The sequence below is a fragment of the Haemorhous mexicanus genome, chromosome 13, assembly GCF_027477595.1.
Source record: "Haemorhous mexicanus isolate bHaeMex1 chromosome 13, bHaeMex1.pri, whole genome shotgun sequence".
Taxonomy (NCBI): Eukaryota; Metazoa; Chordata; class Aves; order Passeriformes; family Fringillidae; genus Haemorhous; species Haemorhous mexicanus.
In genome coordinates, this window is record NC_082353.1 from 5,556,749 (window position 1) to 5,579,858 (window position 23,110).

Genomic DNA, 23,110 nt, shown 5'->3' on the forward strand with positions numbered 1-23,110 from the left:
GGCTGGAAAATCAGTGGCCATTGCAAGATTGTTCTTACTGGGCAATGGAAACTTGCTCTCTGTACTCTTAGGGGGCTGTTTAGCATCCCGAGGGTTGGAGTTATTCCCACAGCTCAGCCTGGTTGGGCTCCTTGTCTGATCTGCTCCTTCAGCAGGTCTTGCTGGGAGGCAATAGGGCTGGTGGACGTAAGCAGTGGGGCTGTGCCTGTGATCCCCCACCCCTGACTCCATGTATGTCACCAGGGCAGGAGAAACTCTCTCCAACTCGGCCCATTTTCCAGTGGGCTGGTGTTAATGCTCTGTGTCAGGAGCAAGGCCAGCACTATGCCACAAGTATTGCAAGTCCCCAGGTGACCAAGACCCAACTACAGGAGGCAAGAAAGTGTTTTAAGACTTCAATCAGCTTTATTTGAGCTCAACCACAGCCTGCAAAAGCAGCAGCAATGCAAAGCCAGGCATTACTTAAACAAGTACAACTGATTGCTGGTTGAAGGATTGACACTGCTGGAAGAAGCCAATGCAAACTCAACTAAGGCCCTGTGCAAACCCAGGGAAGGCTTGGAGAGTTAACAAGCAGGCACTGAAGAGTATGTGAGGAGAGCTGTTTCAAAAAGAGGGATAGCAGGGAGCTTGCTGGCTCCTCCCCCCATCTGTTCACCACATGGGTGTTGGAACAAAGTGCTGTGAATTCAGGTTGTGCAGGCACCAAGCTGCTCCCCAGAGCTGGTCAGAGACACTCCCTGAACCCCCCCAGCAGAGCAGAAGCTTTGTCCTCTGTGATTAAGGGGGCAGAGCTGGGTCTAACTCCAACAGTGGGTTTTCTGAGTTGGGACACACCAGCCTGACCCTGGTTGTGGGGCTGCAGGGATGTGTGGATGGTAGCAGGGCTCAGGGGTTCACACTGGGGCCACGTAGGGCAGTTCTGGGATGGCAAGGCTTTACTAGCACACAAGTCTCTGCTGTGTGAGTCTCAGTATCCCTGCAGTCAGCTGTGCATGGCTTTCACCTGGGGAGGGTGCTGGGTGGGAGCCTGGGACTGTGGCTGCTGGAAGTATTGCTGCTCGATGCTAGGGTGAAAAATTGCAGCTGCAGCCAGAGGGTGGAACAGTGTGGGGTAGGGTCAGAAATTCTCATAGTGATGTGCAAAGTAGGTCTGGTCCTTCTTGTTCATCTGCCGGCAAGCCTGCTCCACACTCTTTGTCATCCCGGGCGGGCCACAGCTGAACACGCCTATCTTTTTCACCTGGGGAAGGAGGGAGCCAAAGGGGTCAGACTGTAGCACCAGTTCTCCCCACAGTCCAGCCCCCCTTGCTCTCTGACAGCTTTGGGCATGGATGCTGGCTGAGCAGCCTGTCTCAGCCTGCAGAGGCTTTTGGGGAGGTTGTGACATTCCTGTGGAGCTGCCACGGTCATGGAGGAAGGATGGGAACACCCCCTGCTCAGGTCAGTGGTTGCAGCCAGGGTCCTGCAATAGCAGGAGGTGTTTAGCTGGTATGGGGCATCGCTGACTCCTGGCAAAAAACTCAGCCTGGCTCCAGAGGGAAAACAGGATTCATTCCCCTCTGCTCTGGTCTTGGTGCAGATGCCACTGAGGTCTCCAGGACCTTGGGGACAGGATGGGACCAGTCCTCCACAATGGCCAGTGGGTGCACCTCCTCTTGTCCCCAGCCAGACACTGACCTCAGGGTGCACCTCCTGCAGAGAGCAGAAAAAGGGCACGAAGGGAGGGCGCCCAAAGTGGGTGATGGAGCGCAGCCCCGTGAACAGGCTCTTGTTCAGCACCTTCTGGAAGTGCCGCTCACAGATGTACTGAAAGAGAGATTGGTGCACGTCAGATGGCCCAGCACATCCCAGCATGGCCTGGCATGGCATGGCCTGGCATCCTCCCCCTTGGATGCCCAGGCTCACCAGCATGGTGGTGCGCAGATCGAACTTCTCGGCCAGCTGTGTGATGTAGATGTGCACAGAGACCAAGCCGTTCTTGTCTGATTCCTCCACCTCGCGGATGATGTCCGTCAGCCACTCAAACTGCCGCTGCGTGCGCGTCACCCAGATGAAGTAGATCTGTGGCACATTGGAATGAGGCCCAGAGTGGGGCCAGCATCCTTATGAATGTCTATGGACTCCACAGAGGATTTTTCCCCCAAAGAAACCAGCAGCAGCAGGAGGCATCTCAGAATCATGAATCAATGAGGTTGGAAAAGATCTCTGAGATCATTGAGTCCAACTTCTCAGCAGGGCTTGTCTTTCAGACACTCTTACCTTCTTACACAGCAGCTTGGAGTTTATGGATGACTTGAAGACCAGGTCCTTGAGAATGGATGCGAAGGGAGTCACCCCGATGCCTCCTCCCACCAACACCGACACCTCAAACTTGTTCCACTCCTGGTGGCCCTCCCCAAAGGGCCCATCCAGGTAGAGCTGGAAGGGAGTCAGCAGTTAGCAGAAGTCTCTGCTTGCCCAGGACTTGGAAGGGCTGGAGAAGTGCCTCACACTTGGCACCACGCATTGCCAAGATGCTCTTTGGGCTCAGATGTCCCCGTGGGTGACATGCTGTGCAGGGCTCACCTTGGGCAGCGTGCCAAGGAGGGCCAGGCTCTTGGGAGAGTAGAGCTCCCGGAGCCGGGTGGTCCAGGGCCCGACGGCACGAATGTGCAGGCTCAGCGTGTCGTCGTGCGGGGCCGAGGTCAGCGTGAAGGGGTGGTACTCCGTGGTGCCCAGGCCCACACAGGCGATGCGCACCCACTGCCCAGACTTGTAGTCAAAGTCCAGTGGCCGCTGGAACTGCAGGTGGGTGACACCTGTGGGAAGATGGGAGGGAGCTCCAGTAAGTTGGAGATGTTGAGGAGTTGGTGTTCCTGCAGCACTGCAGCCCCTGGTGCTCTTGCAGGGAGCCTGGGCTGGGCTGGTGCTGTTGTGGTACCTGAGGGCAGGAGCTCGGCTTTCACCACACTGATCTCCACCTTCTTCCTGCTCAGGCTGTACAGCTTGTCTGCACTGTAGATGAGAGCTGGGATGATGAAGTACATGTAGAAACGGGGCTGCTGGATCAGTGCATAGCTGCCATGGATGATGACCTGGGCAGGGAGCAGAACCCTTTAGCAAGGTGAGACATCACCCCAGGGATGATTTGGTGGCAGCTCAACAGCAATGGGGAGCCAGGACTGGGGCCACCATCTCCCTTGGGACTACCCCAAGCTACTCTATCTCATCAGCTGCGCTGAGTTCACCTACAGGCTTGCAGTGCACGGGCACCATCCCTCCCTTCCAGCCCAGATCCTTTACCAGGATGTAGAGCAGCATGTAGAGGTGGTGAGTGATCCAAAAGCCCTGGAAGCTGACGCGCCGGAAGTGGCGTGTGGCAAACACGTACATCACAGCAAGGACCACGAGCAGCAGCACTCCTGTCATGCCTGTGCAAGGAAGAGTTGAGAGGCCTGTGGGGGAGAACAGGGCAGCCCCACAGGCACTCTGACTGGACTGCAGAGAGGGCTGCTCATTCTGGACACAGGTGTGGAGGTCTGCCTGCTAGGTGTCCTTACCTGGAATAGTTTGGAAGAACCACCAGTAATACTTCTGTGGGAGCTGTGACCTGGAAAAGGACAAGAGATTGCACTGTGGAGTGACCAGAATGAACTAATGGTTTCCATTTTCATTTCTGTCCATGCCCAGGACACCCCTGTGTGGGCTCTGCTTCAAATTCCACCTACCCATCATTTGTAAAGACAGTGGAGAAAAGGCAGGACAGCACACTGAGAGGTGTGACTGAGAAGATGTAGACATTCACTATGTGACCCGCAGTGTGGAGCACTGTAAGAGAAAAAACACAGAGAAAGAAACATCACTTGATGTGGATGGAGATGTGTCAGACTGCTGATGTCCCCTGGGACCTGGAGTCCCTCGGAGTACTCCTTTTCTGTAGTGCAAGGCATCTATGTCTCTGCAAGGTCTTTAAGCTTCTGCTTGGTCCTGCCATGGCATGATGGGCTGGTCCTCTGCTGGTGGGTGGCAGTGCCCCAGCAGCCCACCCACCTGAGAAAATCAGGGCTGCCATGGCAATCCAGCGGTGGAAGTCGACGGCGGCGTCGAAGGGGATGTAGTGATTGAGGAAGGTCTCCCTCAGGACAGTGATGAGGTTGCGGCACATGGTGAGCAGGATGTAGGAGTACATGAAGGAGATCGAGGCAGCTGACCCCCTGGAGATGATGATCCCCACTAAGGTGGTCTGTGCAATTCCAGTGCTGGGGGATGCAAAGGCGTAGTCTGGGGAGAGAGAGCAGAGGGGGTGTCGTGTGCCCAGCGCTGAGGGCCATCACCCTTCCTGCAGCAAGGGGACAGCCACCTGTGTGGCTCCACCAAAAACAGGACACCAGGGATGGGTTTGTGTGAGGAAAGGGGCACAAAGACCCAGAACTGCTGGATGACAGGGTGTCCTTGGAGATCCAGGGAGAAGAATGTCCGCCTGGGAATCTGCACCTTGGGACTGTGGCCTCAGCTGGAGAATCCAATATAAGAGGTGTCCATAAACTGGAATAAGTCCAGTGGAGACCACCGGGAGGGGTGGGAGGTGGAGGACATCATAGAGCTATGTCTGTGTAAGGGAAAGGCTGAGGGAAATGAGCTTGTTCAGGCTAGAGGAGATGGGTCTGGGAAGCTGGCTGTCTGCAGCCATCTCATGGGCACACAGAGCAAGTCTTTCTCTGGGATGCAAAGTGGAAGGAAGTGAGCACGAGTTACACTGTAGAAAACTCAGGTCTGAATTCTTGAAATTCTCCACGGGGAGGATGGTCAAAAACCAGCAGAGGCCCAGAAAGGTGGTCTAATCACCAGCCTTGCAACTCTTTGCAGTGTCTCTAGACAAGACCTTCAGCAGCCTCATTCAGCTTTGGAAAAGGGTTTTGTCTGAGGAGGGCATTGGACCAGACCCTTCCAGAGATCCCTTCCAACCTTTGGGGACTCAGTCCAGGGGAGGACTGACACTGCTGCCCAAAGTTGTGCCCATCGTGCCCCAGGCAACCACCAGCGTTGAGGCAGGAAGCCCATGCCCCCTCAGGAGGGCAGGGTGGGCACTCACAGTAGGCTCTCTCAGCAAAGACACCAGCAGTGATGGCAGAGAAGAGGATGACACAGACGATGTGGCGCCGGTAATTCTCAACGAAGCGCTTGAACTCCTGGATCTTCTGCTGCACTCTGTTCCTCTCATACTTCTTCCGTTGTGCTTCCGTGTACAGATGCAGCTGGTAGTTGTTTGCCCTGGCAAATGCAGGAGTGCTGATGTCACGTGAGGTTTCCCTGGCAAGGAACAACTCAGGGCCCAGGTTTGGGTTTCCTTTTAAAGTGCTCCTGCACATCAGTGACAGGGGTGACCTGCAGAGTACACACCAACTGAGGGTGATCTCAGGTCAGCCTGCTCTACAATGCCTTGAAAAGCTGGTAGCAAAAGTGGAGGCGGTGACTCACAAATGAAACTGTAGGTGAGAACTGTAAGTTTCATAGTAGTATTCAACCATCAAAAAATTATCTGCAAAAGGAGAACTTCCTTAATTGGTGCAATTAAGGCAAACCAAGATATTACGGCAAACAATACAGGAGCTGAACTGCTTCCTTGAAGAAATACTTCTGCTGCCACAGCAGGGAGGACCAAATTCTCTCCTGCAGCTTTTGTAGGCTGCCCAGGTGAACCAGCAGCAGCCCAAGAAGCAGAGGAGCACAAGCAGGAACTGTCAGACAAGACCCCTCTCTAAAAGCCATTATGCCAACCTCTGGAGTTGGCCACTTAGTTTGTTTGGAGTTTTTTTTTTTTTGTAGAGGCACATCACCCAGACCCAGCTATGGCACTGTCCTGCCAAGATGGGATTCTTTCTGTAGCTCCTTGGCCAATGAGTGCCTCCTTGGAGCAGTGACATTTGACTAGAGGGCTACCCAGTCTGACACGGAGGTGTGAGAAACAGCAAACAGGATAAGCCCAAGCCCCAGAAGCACAGATGGGGAGGGGACTCACTTTCTTCCTGGTCTCCTCCTCAGTTCTTGGCCTTTTCGCTCCATGTAGCGACTCACAGTGTCCAGATTTGGGTCTTTCCTCTCCTCTGAGATGGTTCTGTGGAAATAGAGCTATGTCTAGCCCACAGTTCTATTTGCTAGAGGTGCTCCCCAAAATTTTCCCCTTTTCTCCACTTCCCATCTCAGGCTCAGCTGGGAACATGTCCAGCTCTTTTCCACAAGCCTGCCTGCATTGACTCCAATTGCACATGGTTTGGATTCACTCCAAGATAACCCCTCCATCTGAAGAGCAATGCAGGACTCCCATCTCCACACAGAGGATGCAACAGGGCTCTGCAGGAGGCAATTCCTTCTGGCTGTGCCTGGGGAGGAGGACAGCAGCCTCACTGCAGCATGCACTTCCCACCCCTTCCCCCGTGCCAGAAGCTCCAACATTTGGTGGGAGCATTTGTTGGAAAGCTTGGGGTGGAGGATGGATGTGAGCCAGGGCAGGAAGAGAAGGAGTAGCAACAGTGACACTAAGGAAGGGAGCTTACCCTTTTGGCTCGCTCTTTCTTATGAAGGAGACGCAGTTGCGCAGATTTTGCTTGGAGACCTCAGGGATACCTTTGAGGAGACAAAAGGACAAACAGCCATTCGGAAGGTGCAAGACCAAGTTTAGGAATCTCCTGTGGGTGGGGAAAAGCTCTGAACTGACCCAAACATCACACACGAAGCAGCAGCTGAGGCCCCATTACTGCAGTTGATGTGGGGATGCTGATGGGCCAGGATTTGAGAGGCAGTGGTGGTGCCCATTGCCTCCAGCCTTGCAGGAGCTGGGCTGTCCCAGGGCTGGTGCCCACTGACCTTTGACGCAGAGCTGGGTGAGCCGAAGCTCGCTGTCGTGGTCCCGCAGCATGTAATGGAAATTCTCCCACGTCAGCTCATCCCTGTCCTGAAAGCCCGAGGCCCGGAACATGGACTCGGTCACCTGCTCTGCCTGTTCTCTTGACAGGCAGTTGTTGGAGATCTCAATGAAGGACCTGGAGCAAGGAGGCGAGATGGGAACACCAGCTGAGTCCCTCAAATAACACAGAGCAGAGTCCCAGACCGGTTTCATGGGAGAAATGGGCTCTTGGTTGCACTTGTGCACAGAAGCACAGAAACTGGTAGCTGCTTCTGAAGACGAGTCTATAAACATTGTGAAAACATTAGGAGAGGAGAAAGAGTACCTGAGCATCCTCAGAAACTCCTCTTTGGAGAGGAACCCATTCTCATCAATGTCATACATCCTGAACATCACCTTGGACTTCTCCTCTGGGGACCCTGGTGGGGAGAGGAAGAGGCAAAGTAAGAACAAGATCCTATCTTCATCAACAAAGATGATTTCATAGGTTGGTTTTGAGTGTCTGGACCCTGCAGCAGTGGAGCCTCACCCTTCCACTTGACTTTCTCAAGTGTAAGGTGAACTATTGTGTAGACACACATTCTTTCTTATGCATTATTTTTCGAAGTGTGCTTTTGCAGAGCGGTGATTTTTCTGGGAGTTGTTTTGATTGAATCTGGCATTCACCACCTCCACCTGTGAATCCACGGTTCCAGGGGTCATTTATGGAGAATCAGATATCAGACACAGTTGCTGTGACCTCCCAAGTACAGGATGCACGGGATCTCCCCTCAGGAGAAAGGGCTGACATGTCTGTGGTGGTGGAAGCCAGCTCCCCTCGTGAGCCATCTTCCAGAAAACACAGCTACCTTGTCATGCCCCATAACCCAAGCTGAAGCTGTCCTGAGTGAAGGAAATTTTATCCTGTAGCAGTGTCTACAGGTTGACCTGCTGGGTGAATCATGTCTTCTGCTCTGACAGAACCTAGAAACGGGTCCAAGGGCAGCAGACAGAGGGATTAACCAGCTCCAGCTCCCACCTTTCATGAAGACTACCAAGATGTCCAGGAACTCCCGAAAAGAGATGTAGCCATTGCCATCTTTGTCAGCCAGGGAGAACATGGACTCCACGAACATGGAGTGTTCTTTGAGCCCCAGGGCTTCAGCGAACTCAGCCCTGCTCAGCTCACAGGTAAGAGACTCCCTTGCCTTCTGTGAAGATTCAAAGCTGAGCTCCCCAGCATCGGATCTGTCGATTTCCAGCACCTGCAGGTTGTGTCCCACAAAAGAAATGCTGTGAGTGATGGCAGAGCAGAAGGCTGGTGTTTCCTTTCTGACCTATAGCACAAGGACTGGTGGCTCCCTGGCACCAAACTCATGGCAGATACCATGGAGGAAGTTCCGTGTCCCTCCTACACAATGTGACTTTTCACACTCCACGTGACTGACCACTCTGGAGACCTGTTACATCACCCCATAGTCTCTTTGCCACTTTAGACACTTGTATCACTGTAGGGGATCTCCCTTTGTCTTCAGCAAAGTAAAATGTATTTCCTGGAAGCATTGGCAGCTTCCTTGTGTGTGGCTTACCAGCTCTTCCAGAAAGCACCAGCCCCAATGTTCATTGTTTAATCAATACAGAAATACCTTCCCCCATGCATCAGGGCTTGCTACACCTCTACACACCTGAGCAAACAGGTGCCTGAAGAAAGTCTCTAGAATTTGTTTTCTCTGCTCCTGGGTGACTGCCCGTTTCATCAGGCTCTGCTGCTTCATCTCAGACAGATGCAGGTCAAATCTGCTCTCCTTCAAGTAGTCTCTGAGCTTCCCAACAAAGATGCTCCTCTCGGCTTCCTCACTGAAGAGCAGCACCTGCAAAGGAGTGGTTGTGGTCACCAGAGGCTCAGCTCCAGGGTGTTTGCTGGACATGGTGGTTCTCAGGAGGCCATGACCTCCCTTCAAGGCCTTACAGCGCTCTCAGTGCCCCCAGCTGGGTGGTGCAGAGGAATGTGGAGGGTCCAGGGGAAGGTGCCCTAAGCCAGGCACCATGGTACTTACCAGGTCATACTCCTTGGGGCTCTTCAGGAGCAGAGCTTTGTTCCCTTTGTTGTTGGAGAGGATCACCTCCACTCTTGGCTGGGCTTTCAGGTTGATGCTCCGGAGCACAGACCCTCTGCTATCCAGCACTTTGAGCACTTTGTCAGCTTGGAGCTGAATGTAGACAGGACAGTTGTCTGTCTTGGGCCCATGCCACTCCATGGCTGGTGGGAGAGAGCACAGGACTCAGCTGGAAAGGTTCCTGCTCATCTCAGAACCTCCTTCACTGAGAGGCATTTTGGGAGTGATTTCATGACCAGGAAGGTCTCAGAAGAATAAAGATGATCTCCTAACTGCAGAGCTCAAGGACGTGGACACAGGAGGAGTACAGGCTATGGAGCAGGGAGGCAGGATTTTTCCAGTGTGCAGAGCGAGGAGATACTGTCCCTGCCCTGGAGCTACTGGTGCAATTGCCCTGCACAGGTTTCCTTCAGGCAAGGTGTGGTCTGGGGAGGATTGGAATTAGAGGGGCACAGGAGGACTCAGGTTGGAAGGAGCTCAGGTTGTAAGGGTGTCTTGCCTAGCCTCCTGGCCAGAGTAGGACCAGCCACGGGTCAGTCTGCTCAATGCTGTATCTGGTCAGGCCCTGGATAGGATGGGCGACCAAGCTCTCTGGGCTCCCTGTCCCACTGCTTAACTATGCTCCTGGAAAAACAGCTCCTCCTTACATCCCATCTGGGTACAAGCCCCAGCCCAGCCCTGCCTCAGAGTGTGCCCTGGCTGCAGCAGCAGCACCAGATGCCACCTCGGGGCTGACAGTGCCACCTCACCGTGTATGGCCTCGCCGGACACCTCCCTGCGCACGCTGCTGCCCTGCTTCCTCTGCAGCTTCTGGAAATCTCTCTTGCGGAGAGCAGCAACCACCCAGGCAACAAACAGAGTCACTGGGGACACAAAGGACAAGGGGGCATGAGGGACCACAGAGCTCCTTTCCCCTCTTGTCTCCACCCTGGTGCCCAAGGACCCTGCCCGCTCAAGCACCTCAGCAGAGACCGGGACTCAGCAGCTCCTGCTGGGAGGTGCTTTGTCCATGGGCACTCAGCCCCTTTCTGTGGTGGAGAGGTGGAAGAGGAGGAGAGTGACAGGGAGAGGAAACAGAATGACGAACCCAGGGGCAGGCAGCAGAGGACAGCGATGATGATCCCGAAGCCTGCGCCACTGCCTGCAAAGTAGTCCAGCACCATCATGGGAGTGCAGTTGGCCAGGTGTTGAGCTGTCAGCTGCTGGGGCTGGGGGCACGGGTCCCCTGCAAGGGGGAAACAGGCTGTGAGTGTCATTGCCCTCGTAGCCAGCTCTCCTGCATCACCCCCAGGAGCCTCTGCATCAAGATGTTGATGGGGGTCACGGCTGAGTGACCCAGCAGTGCAGAATTGGGGTGCTCGATTTAAACTCCACATCTCGGGGACAGCCTTTGGGTTTGGGTTCAGCTTTTGCCTGCCACAGCAAACCAAGCACAGAACTGGATTAAAATGCTCTGCAGGTTCAGCACCATCACCTCTCCTGTTGGGATGGGCTGACCAAGAGGCGTCCTGGGCCACAGCAATCTGGGGCTCAGAGCCTACGCTCATCTGGATGCTGCAAATCCAGGAAGTCCTCCTGGTGTGACTACAAGGAAAGAACACCAAGGGAATAAAAGCACCTTGCAAGGTCTGGAACATTGCCCAGATGTAATGCTTACAGTAAATGGGAAGATGTGGCAAGAGTCCAAGAGGAAAAGGCATTGTGCCAAACAGTAATATGCATTTTTCCCTTGGGATCATGCCTGCCTGCACTACAGCCCTCTTTCAACATCTGCACCATGCATCAACGTCTTGCTTACAAGGAACCCCTGCATTTTGTGCCCATTTTGCTGGGTTAGGGTCATAGCAGCTGTGAGGCTTGAGAAACTCCAAACCTGATGTGTTCCCTGTGCCATTTGCTCACCAGCTGTGTCACGGGGATGGCTCTGTTTTCCTTGCTGCCTTGCAGGAGCCATTCCCTCCCTGTGCCCTCCCATTGCAGGGTGCACTCACCCTCTCTCCAAATGAACACGTGGGGCTGGAGGTCTGTGGGTCTGGCATAGGTGACAGAAGTCAGCACACTGTGAAAGGTGGTGTTACGGATCTCCCTGATTTCCTCCTCTGTGAACAGCCTGAGGAAAAGGACGTGGAGACAAATGGTTGCCCCAGGTGTCACTGACCAGCATCAGGAGGGAACAGAGGAAGCTGGACGATGCTTTTTCCTCCAGTTTTCATGTGTTACTGGGGTTTGCAGAGCAGCTCCCAGAAAGGGACAAGGCCATTACCCATTCTTGGTGTTTTCAAACCAAAACCTGTCGCTGTCACGCAGGCGCAGAAACTGTTCCAGGATGATGGCAGAGAAGAGGGAGCCATCAGCCTCCAGCATGCCTCCAGGGAGCAGCTCCAGCCCAGCCACGTTGTTGCCATACAGGGCAGCAACCTTCTGCAGGACCTGGTGAGAAACCACCACCACACATCCGTGAGCACAGGGAATTCTGCCAGGACACCAGAAAGTGTTGGCAAGCCTTAGGAGGTGTAAAGAATGTGCATTTCCCAAGCATCACACACATCTGTGGGCTGGGAGGATGCTGAGCCTCACACAGCCTCAAGCCCATGGCTTGAACTTGAGCAACTGAGCATCACTCCCAGGGCATCTCAGCTCTAGGAGGAGCAGAGTGCCCCGTGGCACAGGAGTGTAGCACTGGGGCAGGATGGTTTATTCATGCCATGAAATTACACAGTTACTCCCCTACAGGCATGAAAACCAGCCAGGGCAGGACATGCACTGATCTCCCTGTTCTTATCAAGCTGCAGAATTCAGTTCCTGCCTGGAACATCCCATCACCCTTTGGCCCACACACATTCCTTGCCCTGTTACCTGTGGCTCCAGGTGTGGGGCAAGGCTTGACCAGTTTTGGAGAGGTTCCAACCCAAAATGCTGCCGCACTTGGTTATAGGTGGGCAGGCCAAAGTCTCTGCCACGCTGGATCCAGCTGGCCACGTAGTCAGTGCGGGAGTACTTCAGGGGTCCGTACCAGTAATCTGTGGGTGGACATGCTTCGTGTGTCCTGTAGCTCTCTGCACCTCCATTAAGGAGGCTGAAGAGTGTGGCTGGGGGCTGATGAAGGAGGCAATGGGAGCTGCCTCCCCACCCTGCCCCCAGCACAGCTGCAGTACAGACCTTGGAGATCTTCCACCACAATGTTGTCCTCCCGCTCTGCTATCTGTGAGCTCATCCCCAGCAGGAGCTTGTCCACGTCTTCTGCCTGCTGCAGCCCAGGGCTCTGACAGGCATGGGAAGAGCAAGTGATTCCTCTTGCACAAGGGAGGACAGAAAGTAGCCCCACAACTGGTGCCCCCAGGCAGGCTCATGGCGTAGGGGAATCAGGGACCCCTTCCAGGCTCATTTTCTCCACATCAGGTCAGCCTCGAGGTCTGACCCTCACACAGTTGGAGGCTGGGGATGCTGGATGAGGAGGATCCCTCACCCCTTGTCTGGCTGTCATGCTCTGCAGCCAGTCTCCCTTACAGACCCCCGTGGAGAGCCCCATAACACAGAGCAAGGGATGAAACCCCCTGGCCAGCCTGCTACATCCTCAGGACCCCTGTGCTCCCTCCCCTGTACCTCTCTGCTCCAGTAGCTGTTGCAGAGCCTCACTGCTGGGAACAAAGCACCGGACACAGACACGTTCTGGAACCTGCACCTGGTGTCCCTGGAACAGCAGAGAAGGATTGAGCCCACAAGCCCTGAGCCAGGGCTGCCCAGAGCTGCCAGGGCTTGGCTGTCTCAGCTGAGATATGGGGAAGGGACAGAGCCCATCTGTAGGCGTGACAGGGGGTAGTATGGTTGGGACAGACAGAGATGAGAGATTTTTGATGTTAGGTTGTGGAATTTGTGGTTTATTGTAAAGGCCGTGGGTGCAGGGGCCCTGCTTGGAGCTGCTAGTCGGAACTCAGAGCAGGCTTGAGAGAAGAGAGTGGTAAAGAGGATGAAAGAGAGAGAGTAAAGGAGGATAAAAGAGAGAGGTTCTTATTACAATACAATAAATCTTTTTTTGAGTTGAATATTCTAATTTTTACTAACCAATTTAGTACAATATATAAATTTTATAGTATTTACACACAGTTTATAAGAATTATTACATTACTAAATTGTGTTACATTTTAAATTTTAAAAATTACTCTTTGTACTTTTTTTGCTAAGTTAGTAGGGTCTGCTCTGACTTTTGTAGTTGCTTGCAAGCAGAGGGTATTGTTTCCTTAAAAGGGGATTACTTTTAGCTGGTCATACTCTTGTTTTTTAGTTGTTTAGTAACTAAGGTATCTCAAAGCTTGCTTTCATTTCAATTTCGCTTATAGGTTCTATATTCTCAAAATCTTTTGCTAGACAATCATATTTATGAGGCTTTCTTTCATCTTCCCCAACAAAGACCATTCCCAGTCACCAACCCAGCGTGGGCATCCCCTCCCCTCACACCATGGTCCCACCAGGCTGCTCCTACCTCTTGTAAACTCCTGGAGGCACCATGGTGGCCAGGAATTGTCCTGCAGCTGCCACAAATTCAGGAGAGAGGCTGGGGTCCAGGTGCTGCTGGTAACCTGTGGGGCAGTAGCCAGGCTGGAGGGAAGAGGGGCCAATCTCCCTCTTCCTCCCCACCCACCAGCTCCCCTAGTCCCCCTCCCCTGCTCCCAACCCTCCCCTGCCTGCCCACCCCTCACCTTGGTACTCCGGGACCTGTGTGCCCAGCAGGGTCGGCAGCCACTCATAGAGAACAATGCTCTAGGGAACAGGGAAGCTGGGTCAGGGCCAGAACCATGCAAGATCTTGGGAGTCCCAGCCGAGCTGGGGGGTCCCAGCCCTCACCTGGAAGGTGGCGATGACCCTCTTGCGAGTGTGCTGGAAGAGATCCTCATCAGACCAGGCAGGATGGTTCTGGGCCAGGGCTGCGGCCACGTGGTTGTGGTAGCGGAACCAGGCGATGCTCTCAGCCTGCAGGAAGGGGTTCTCATTCCCCCAGGCACTCCCCAGGTCTGCAAGAGCCACCACGACTATCAGTGGGGGGGATATCACTGCTGGGTCTAGCTTTGCCCGTGGCTGGAGGAGCACACCCAGCCCTGTGGATCCAGCCCAGTGTCCCCTTGTCCCCTCACCCTTCCTTCTCCCCAGGCAGGTGAGGAGCAGCACCTGGCCCCCAGCACGGACCAAATGTTGGGCAGGTGAGGAGCTCAAAGCAAGTTAGGTGGGTTTGTTTTAGCAGCAGCCCCTTTCACCTTTTCCCCAGCTGGGATCAGAGCTGGTCTCTGAGATTGCCACCTGGGCATGTGGCCTCTGGAGTCCCTGGTGTGTCCTTGCTGGGGCTCAAGTCTTCCACCCCCTTGGGAAACTGCCTGCTCTCCCACAGCCCTCCTGTTCCACGTATCCTGCCTCCCTCTGCATCTTCTGCCCTTTCCCCTTTCCTGGGCTCAGCTCCAGGGACCCCCTGCTCCCAACCGGGGATGAAGAACTATTGGGATGCCCCCATTACCGTAGATTCCTTGGGGACCTCCCTGTCCTGTGGATGGATCCAGTGCCTTCCACATGGGCACCCTCCCGTCTGTCTGCCTTGGGAGGCTCCTGTTGGGCCCTGATGCCAGCTGCCCCCCTTGGAAGCTCCTCAGGGCATCGCTCCAGGAGTGTGAGGGGCCGTAGATGGAGCTGCCATCCAGCCAGCCTGTCATCTCGTTGGTCTAGGGCAGGCACAGGAAAGAGGCATTAACAGGGGCCAAGGTTTCATGGAAAGGTGTAAAAAAAGAGGTCTGGAAAACCTCAGTCTGCCTCTTTTGCTCTTGCAAAGCAGTCTGTTTTAACCCCATTTTAACAAGAGCTCTCAGGAAGCAAATAAATACACAATCTCTGTACAGACTTCAGGATTTTGTGCCAGGTAGAGGAAAAGACCAGGTACAAGCTTTTCAAAATTACATTTGGGATTGTTTTTTTCCCCAGTTATTTTGACTATGCCCAGAAGCAGACATCTGTGAGTCCCTATGTAGGCTGGAAGGAGACTAAACCCATCCCTGGGGAAACTGGGAACACCAGAGCTGTCCCCTTTGATCCCACAGCTGGAAATCCCACTGTCCTGGCAGCATGTTGAGCATCTCCCCTGCCAAATGTTTGCATGGAAATGAATTTTTTATTCTGAAAACATGCTGGAGTTTCCGATTTTTTAAGCTTTTAAATGTTGGCAAAAACATCACTTGCTAAACTGGTCTCTTCAAGGTTTGTCACGTGAAAGGTTCGGGGGGGATATTTCACTTTGGTGATTTTGGCTGCGAAGATGTCCAGCATGAAAGAAATCTGAGGAACACAAGCAGAACAGCAAAATCCAGAGAAACTGGGGGAAAACCTGGATTTATTTTCCAGAATGACTGAAATTCATTCAGTCATAGGGAAGCACCACATTCATAGGGAAGCACCACCACTTTGTCGCAGTTTGTGTTACCTTATTAAAGATAGGATTTGGTGCCTAAAACAACGTGCAATAATTAACTGACCTAATTACGTTTTCTTCATTCAGGAAATGCTTTGACCCTGGCCAATCACTAGCATTGCTCAAAGTGAAACCTGGAAGTCGACTTTGGGTTCATTTAGTTGGTTCAAATGCTCAAGAGGGATGTAGTATTTCAGGGATGTAGTAGCGCTCTCCTTTTATTTTTGTAAATTATCTTGGGTGTTACTGACTCTGATGGTGGGTGGAGAAGAATTTGGATGAAAGGCAAAGAGCAGAGGCAAGCACACCTACCTGTTCCCGGGGGCTGTTGGGGCTCTGTCCTGTCCCTGCTGCCCAGCGGACGCGCTGGAAGGGCAGGACCACATCTCCAGTGCCAGCAGGGTCAAACACGAGGTCTCCAGAGGGGATGTGGATGTTGAGGAACTCAGCAGGGCAGCCGGGTTTCTCTATCCCCAGGATGTCCAAGAGCACATGGAAACCTGGCAGGCATCAAAGCGTGGTCAGCAGCTGCCAGCACTGCTGCCAGCACCTGGAGCAGGACACCAGGGAGGGCAGCTGTGGGTAGGCTGAGGGCACCACCACATGCAGAAAGGGTGACCCAGGCCAGGCTGAGCAGGGCTGGAAGAAACCTGGCCTGCTGGAACAAGATGACCATTGAGATCCCTTCCAACCCAAACATTCTGGGATTCTGTGGTTTCCCGGAGACAGACATCTCCAGGCCTGGAGACCTAAGATCCCACTGAGCTCCTGGGAGACTGAAAAAACTGCTCCAACTTGCAGCAGTTGAACCCAGCATGGCTCTTATTTCTGCCCGGTGTTTTCGCCGTGGGGCAACTCCACAGCTAAAAGAAATGAGGAAGTTCCCAAATGACAAATATCAGCACTTGGGTCACCTGGCAAAGGTCACCAAAAACCCAAACGAACTCTCCTAGCCACACAGTGCTGTGGTGAAGTCATATCCTCTCAGGGGTCTCTGGGTCAGGATGACCCCAAGATGTGTCAGAGTCTCTTTTCCCAGCCTGGCAACTGAAGAAGGAGTTGGGATTCTTCTGTTCTGCTTTTCAAGGCTGTTTATTTTCTGTTATCTATAACATTCTTTCTCCAACCCACCGAGGTCTGTCTGGCAGGTCGGGTTGAGGCACACTGAGTGCCTTCAGAGGCTGTGTTATCTTTTATACTAAAAACTACATGTGCATTATTTACAGTAATATCCCAATACCTATCACCTGTGTTAGACAGTGAGCTTCTATCTTAAACCAATCCAAAAGTGCCAACATCACCCAGAAGATGGAGGCTAGGAAGAAGGAGAAAAAAGGGCAAAGCATCCCCAAATTCCTGCATCTTGGGAACCCAAGCCCCCACTCTAAAAACCCCCAAATTCTACTTTCCCACCTTGTGACAAACTATCATTCTACATAAACTTTTGTGGCTTACCAACCTCATACAAGGTTGGTAATTTTTTCCATGGATCAAAATCTTAGTCACAGGTGTCTTGGGCTCTGTGCCAAGGTCTCTGAGCCCCCTGGCAGGGGTCTTAGGGATGTCCTGGGTTCCGACAATTCCCAAGGAGTGTGACATCCACAAGTGTCTGATGGGTCATGTGGGTCTGCTGCGGAGGGCTGCGCGAGGAGCGCTCCGATGCGCGGCCTCGGCTGTGCGAGAAACCGATATTTTTCCACCCAAACTACCCTTTTTGCAGCGGGTGTGAGGCCCCAGGTCTTACCAAAGAAGACAGCCAGCACGGTGGTGTTCCTGCGGGAGGGCAGCCCCGCGGGTCCCCGTGCCAGGGCGGCGCTCAGCCGGCGCGCGTTGGGCACGCGGGGCTCCTGCAGCGCCTGGTACACCCCGTCCGCGTAGCGCGCCGGCAGGAGACGCAGCAGCCTGGCTCCTGCAGCACCAAAACACACGCGATTAGGGTTCACATGGGCCCTCTGCCACCCTGGGGGAGGCATGGCCATGGTAGCACCCGTGGGTGCGTGTTCAGGTCCCAGAAGTGGCCAGGGACATGCAAGGTTTGGTGGCATCGCCCAAAACTGCTCGCAACAGTGGAGTCGGTACTCTTAAAGCCAGGAGGGGTCCTCCTCTCTTCCAGTTGTCCTTCTCTTGTCCCTGTGCATCCCTGCTGCCTCCTGGAGGCCTGGGATGGTGCTCCAGTGGGTAACCGGAGCGATGTTGAGCTGTCCCATATTAGCAGTGTAATCCTACAGAAGTGTGGTGTTTTCCAGCACCATAGGGAATAGCAGAGGTAACAGCCAGAGACAAGTGTGAAGATGAGAGAGAAACACCCTGATTTTGCTGGTCCCAAAACTGGAAAGCCCAGAGGCAGGAAGTCATTTCTCACTGATTTTAAAAGCCTTGTCACCAGCGTGGTGGGCTCCATTTACTCGAGCTCCCCAGATCTGGGGGAAATCCTGAATTCCTGCCTTAGCTCGTGGTTTAGTTTCTGTATATTCATTTCCATATTCATCAGTTAAAGTCTGATCTGTCTGCTCTAGCAGAGGAAGACCTGGTCTGTCCGGGCTGGTTTTTCCTGTCAGGCTTTGGTGTTACTAAAGGCTGGTGACACACATGTCCTGTGGGAGAGCCATTTGGACTCCAAGCTGTGCAACTGACACTGCATCTTGTGCCAGTGTGTCACCAGAGCAGTGACCAACCTGCCAGAAATGAGGATTCAGAATCTTCAGTGTTTTAAATAAGATCCTGCCTGATCTGTCCTGGTCCTTGGCTCAGGGACATCTAGAGTTGAGCCCATGGGCTGATCGTAGGCATGAGGAAACAGTTCACCAAATGGCACAGGGAAATCCCAAAAGCCTCTTCCAGTCCATGGTATCACCTCTCTGTAGGGCAGAAAATCAAAAGCATGCCTGGACCATGAACTCTTCTGCCTTGTGTTGAATCCCTGTTGAACTGTGTGTTGATTTTGGCTAAAGATGGTTTTTTTACAGCTCTGAGATCCCTGACCAACACAGAAACACCTGCTGAAAAGAGCTGAGTCTACTCTGAGATATCTCACAAAGGCACAGCTTTGCTCTGGGACTGATCCAACACCAGCATGACCAGCAGATTGTGCCTGGGCAGCAGCAAAATGTGGCAATGCCCAGACATGGGCAGTCTAGCCTCTTCGTGCTGCCCTAAAAGGGCTCTCAGGTGCATCTAGGGACCATTGAGGGCCACAGGAGGTGGCAGTGGCTGCTGACCTGCCTGGTCCAGGCTCAGGTCAGAAAGCCCAAGGCCCAAGGGGCAGCTCAGCTTGCCCCAGCCACCCTTCCCATCGCTGGCACTCACCCACAGAGCCATGGCTCTGGTGCAGCAGGTTGTTGTACCAGCCATCGTAGCGCTGCACCTCCCAGGAGATGCTCTCCTGGGCTCCTGGAAGAGACAAGACCCATTTCATGAGGAGCAAGAAAAAAAGCATGAAACAAGCATCACCACGAGAGAATTATATTTATACTGTGATTTTTTTTTTCCCCCCATATAGTTTCTAAAACTTCCCAGTTATGCAGGTTTCCAGACAAGTTTTGCACTCCTTTTGAGGGACAATAGCTAAAATTAGAAACTCATGCTTGTGATCCTGATGTCCCCAGATCAATTTGTGGCCACCACCAGTCTAATCCCAAAAGACATTCCTTTTCTCCTTCTCTCTCACTGGATCAGAAACCTCTCTTTCCTTCTGACTCCTACAATGTTCATGTGAGTTAAGGAAGTTCTTGGCATTTTTGCATCAGCCTTGTTTCCTTCATGTTAATTTTTATTACTTCTACTTTTGACTTTGCTAATACTAGCAAAGACTCCCAGCTCCAGCTAACAAGCTGTGTACTCAGCTGCCATAGGGCAGTCTCTCCACCTGCACTTTGCTCCAATTTTTTCTTATCTCCTCACAAACTGCATCACAGAATCATGGAATTTGTGTTGGAAGGGACCATAAACACCACCTGGTTCCATTCACCCTGCCGTGGGCAGAGACACTTCCACAAGAACAGGGTGCTCTGAAATGATGTCCTGTGGGTCAGAGGAAATTCCCTTGAGGGGCACCAACTACCCAGGATCTCCCCTTGGGTTCCCCTCCCAAAATCACACTTACTCCCCAAGGTCCACGTTCCCACCAGAGCCACAACCAAACTCAGCATCCTTGCTGCAGGTTCCATCTGCCACTGGTCTTTGGAAACAGAGACCTGCAAATGGAGAGGAGAGGGAAGGAGCTGCAGGTGGGCTCTTCCCAGAGACTGGAAATGTGGAAAGAGCAAACCTCAGCTCCTTCTTGTGGTTTGTGCTGCTGGGTAAAACCTCACTGCTGCCATCATCCATCAGCAGTGTCTGCTAATGTGGGCTCTGGGAAGCTGGCAGGAGTCGTGTGAGACCCCATCACCCTGGGATGTGGCACCTGGCATCTGAGAACACCTCTGTGCTGGAGCAGCACCAGTGACCTGCCTTGGGGTGTCCCAGCTCACCATCTAGCTTTGTCTGCTCTGTTACAGAAAACCCTTCTTTACAGAAACAGGCTCATTTCAGCTGGAAACTTTTCCTGCACTGACCCATCCAAGCAAATCCAGTGGTGAACAGGATGGAAAAGCCTCAGCACACAGTCAGACATCCCAAAGTGTGTGAGTCCTGCAGATGGGACAATCTGACCCCCTCTGAGCTAACCTGATGGCCATCCCTCCTGACCAGCCTTTCTCATGGTGCTTTACCACCTCACTTTCCACAAAAACCCTGGATCCAGAGCAGATTTCAGCACTGGGAACTGAACATCTGAAATCCCAGACAACACCTGGCAGAAAGGGACTCCCAGTTCTGAGCTGTGAAGTGACTTAGAGTCACAAATGGTACAATTCCACCAACCACTGCTTTCCATGCACAGAAATGCCAAACCTGAATTCAACTCCAAGACAGGATTTTCCACTAAATGTGACTCTTTGTCCCTGTTTCAGTGTGCATCCAAAGATCAGCACTACTTCAGAAGAGCTGTGCTGCCAGGAGATGAAGCAACATGCAGGTTTCAGCTTTTCCTACACCACTCTGTCACATCCAAATGGATGTTTTTAATTTTTTTTCATTATTTTAATTAAAATTTAAATAAAATCTGGTTTTGAAAAGGCTTACACATTTCCAGCAGCTCTGTAGGTTTTATATTTAATTTACTAGGAATTGCAGTGGGGATTTTTTACCTACAACTCCCAGTGGAGCAAACTGCAAAATATGAGTTCATGTTGAACTGTCTGCTTGGAAAACAAAGTGGTCTGAGACTTAAATATTATCATTTGCACTCACATTGATTGCATTCATCAATTTAAGCACTCATCACCAGGCTGTGAGCAGAGCATGTACCCTGTGGTCAGTCCTTCTGCCAGAGATTCCTGTACTTTTGGTTTTTTGCATTAGAAAATAAGTTGTGTCTCAAGAAGTGACATTTCCACGCTCCTTGACCATCACAACAGCTCTTCCATCCTTTCCACCCCACAGTCCTGTGCTGGTCTGGGGGATGTGGGATTTATTTTGTGCAGCTGGTGGGAACCAGAGGCTCTGTGAGCCCCATTCTGTACAAAGAACAGGAAAGTTTGGCTCACGGTGACACATGGAGGTGCCTGTGATCTCTGGCAGGAGGGGCAGAGTGCTGTCCCCATGGCCACAGGGGACTGGGACTGCCTGAAAGCTCTCCCTGGTGAAAGCTCTCCCCTTCCCTGAGCAGGGGCAGCAGTTGCTGAAGGTCCACACGGCCTCCTGTGCTGTGGAAAGGGAGATCCCAGAGGCACAGCTGGGTTTTTCTCCTCCTGACTCAAAATGTGCAGCTGCCCCCCCCATCCAGAGCGAGGTCTGAAGGTGCCACAGAGACACAGAGCAAAGCCAAGGCTCAGAGCACATCACCACAGCCACAGCGCAGATCACCTCCCCTTTCCCCCTGGGTCTTCTCATAGAGCTCCAGCACAACAAGTGTTTTAAAATTCCTTCTGTCACTGAGCACACCTCCCTTTTCCTCAGATGTGGGAATTACTCTTGTCCCAAACCGTGAGATGAGATGACAGTTCTCATGAACCCTTTATCTCCTTACACCCAGGAATTAAAATCTGCTTATTGCCTTATCAATCCAAGGCTCTGGAGGTTTTCCAGTCTGGATCATGGCCAATGTGATACAGTCACAGTGGCCACCTCACAGGCTGACCTTGGAAGCCCCTGGTGCAGCTTGCTGATGGAAAGCTTGGCAAGTTTGGATTATTTCCACAGCCCTGTCAAGCTTTCCAGGAGTATTGACTTGATGAGCCCTCCAGACCCTGCTTTTCCAGAGATTCCCTGTGCCACCTTTGGAAACTCACTCCTTCCCTCTGCATCTAGAGAAATTAGGCTTGTCAGCCTTGTGTCCTCCCATCAGAGAGAATCCCTGTGTCCTATCAGAGCCTGGAGTTTTACACTCCTCCAAAAAACACATGTCAGTGCAAACACAGCTTCCCACAGAGCAAGGATCTCCTGTTCCACCTGATCCCAGCAGATTTTAAAGATTTAACTTTAGGCTCCCTTAATGTTAAGGCTTCAGCCTCCAAGAATTCCCTGGGCTCTCCCGGGAGCCACAGGTCACCTGGGCTTGTGGAACACGCCAGCATCCTGAGAGAGCATCCCCTCCATGGCAGAGCCCGTGTGGTCACCCAGAGGACAGCAGATCCAAGGCATTTCAAAAGCCTGGAGCCTGATCCCTATGATCCCTGTGAGACACAGCTAATTTCTATCTCTTCCCAGTGCTGCTGGCACACTCCTGGGGGCTGTCACCTTCCCCCAGACCCCAGTCAGTCCCGGGATTTCAGAACATGTCCCCAGCCCTAGATCCCAGAGTGTCCTAGAGGTATGCACACCCCCCGGACCATCTGCACGAGCGGTGTTCCCAGCCCCCCAGAGCACGGCAGGGACTCTGTCCCCTGCAGGAAGGTCATGGGTCTCTGCCTGTGCCCGCGGTGTCCTGTCCCCTCTCAGGGACACGCTCTGTCCCGTGCCTTCTCCCTGAGCGTCAGGGATGGATGTGCGGGTCTCCACCGCGCCCTGCAGGAGAAGCCACGCACGGCTCCATCTCACCGCGCTCACTCACACATCACCCGGATCCCTCGGGACACGGGGACACGGGGACAGGGCCCGACCCTTCCACCCCCTGGCACGGCCCCATTCCTGCGTGTCCCCACGGCAGGATGTGGGGAGGAGTAACCCCAGCCCCTGTCCCCCGCAGAAGTGACAGTCCCAGCCCCGCAGGTAGCGGCGTGCGTGGCCCTGGCCGTGCGCGGGGCCGGAGGGGTCAGGCGCGCTCCCGACCCAGCAGCTCCCACGCAGGCGGGAACGCGCGCGGCCCCGACCCCGCGGGCGGGCAGGAACACGCGTGGCCTCGGTCCCGCACGCATTCTTCCCAGCGCGGACACCACGGCCTCAGACACACGCAGGGACAGCCGGTGTCCCTGTCCCCCGGGCAGGACACGCATCCCCCCGGCCTCTCCACCTGCCTTTCCCCCACGCGAGTGTCCTCGATTCCTCCCATCCCGATCCCCCTCCGGGGCAGCGACACGCGTGTCCCCGCTGGCCGCTGTCCCCCAGGTGTGCCGGTGCGGCGGCCTCACCTGCGAGCGGCGCGGAGCGGAGCGGCGAGAGTGCGGCGGGGCGGGCGCTCGGCGGGTTACATACGGCCCGCGCCCT

The 23,110-nt window shown here is 53.5% G+C and overlaps 1 protein-coding gene across 1 annotated transcript; it reads right to left on the minus strand.

The window, feature by feature from the left end:
* Positions 1-383: 383 nt before the first annotated feature.
* Positions 384-23,107, minus strand: DUOX2 (dual oxidase 2). Its single transcript, XM_059858053.1, has 34 exons — positions 23,035-23,107; positions 19,530-19,620; positions 18,734-18,817; positions 17,172-17,336; positions 15,740-15,927; positions 14,486-14,687; positions 13,825-13,991; positions 13,680-13,740; positions 13,463-13,559; positions 12,586-12,673; positions 12,142-12,244; positions 11,839-12,002; positions 11,246-11,412; positions 10,974-11,092; positions 10,070-10,207; positions 9,732-9,845; positions 8,923-9,125; positions 8,551-8,736; positions 7,905-8,130; positions 7,212-7,305; positions 6,847-7,022; positions 6,537-6,606; positions 6,002-6,097; positions 5,075-5,253; positions 4,033-4,263; positions 3,711-3,810; positions 3,543-3,592; positions 3,286-3,413; positions 2,924-3,077; positions 2,569-2,801; positions 2,263-2,421; positions 1,909-2,064; positions 1,681-1,809; positions 384-1,243 (listed from the first exon to the last, which is right to left on the minus strand). Exons 2-34 carry the CDS (start codon positions 19,591-19,593, stop codon positions 1,121-1,123), a joined length of 4,614 nt encoding a protein of 1,537 aa, XP_059714036.1. The 5' UTR covers positions 19,594-19,620; positions 23,035-23,107; the 3' UTR covers positions 384-1,120.
* Between the last annotated feature and the right edge of the window lie 3 nt (positions 23,108-23,110).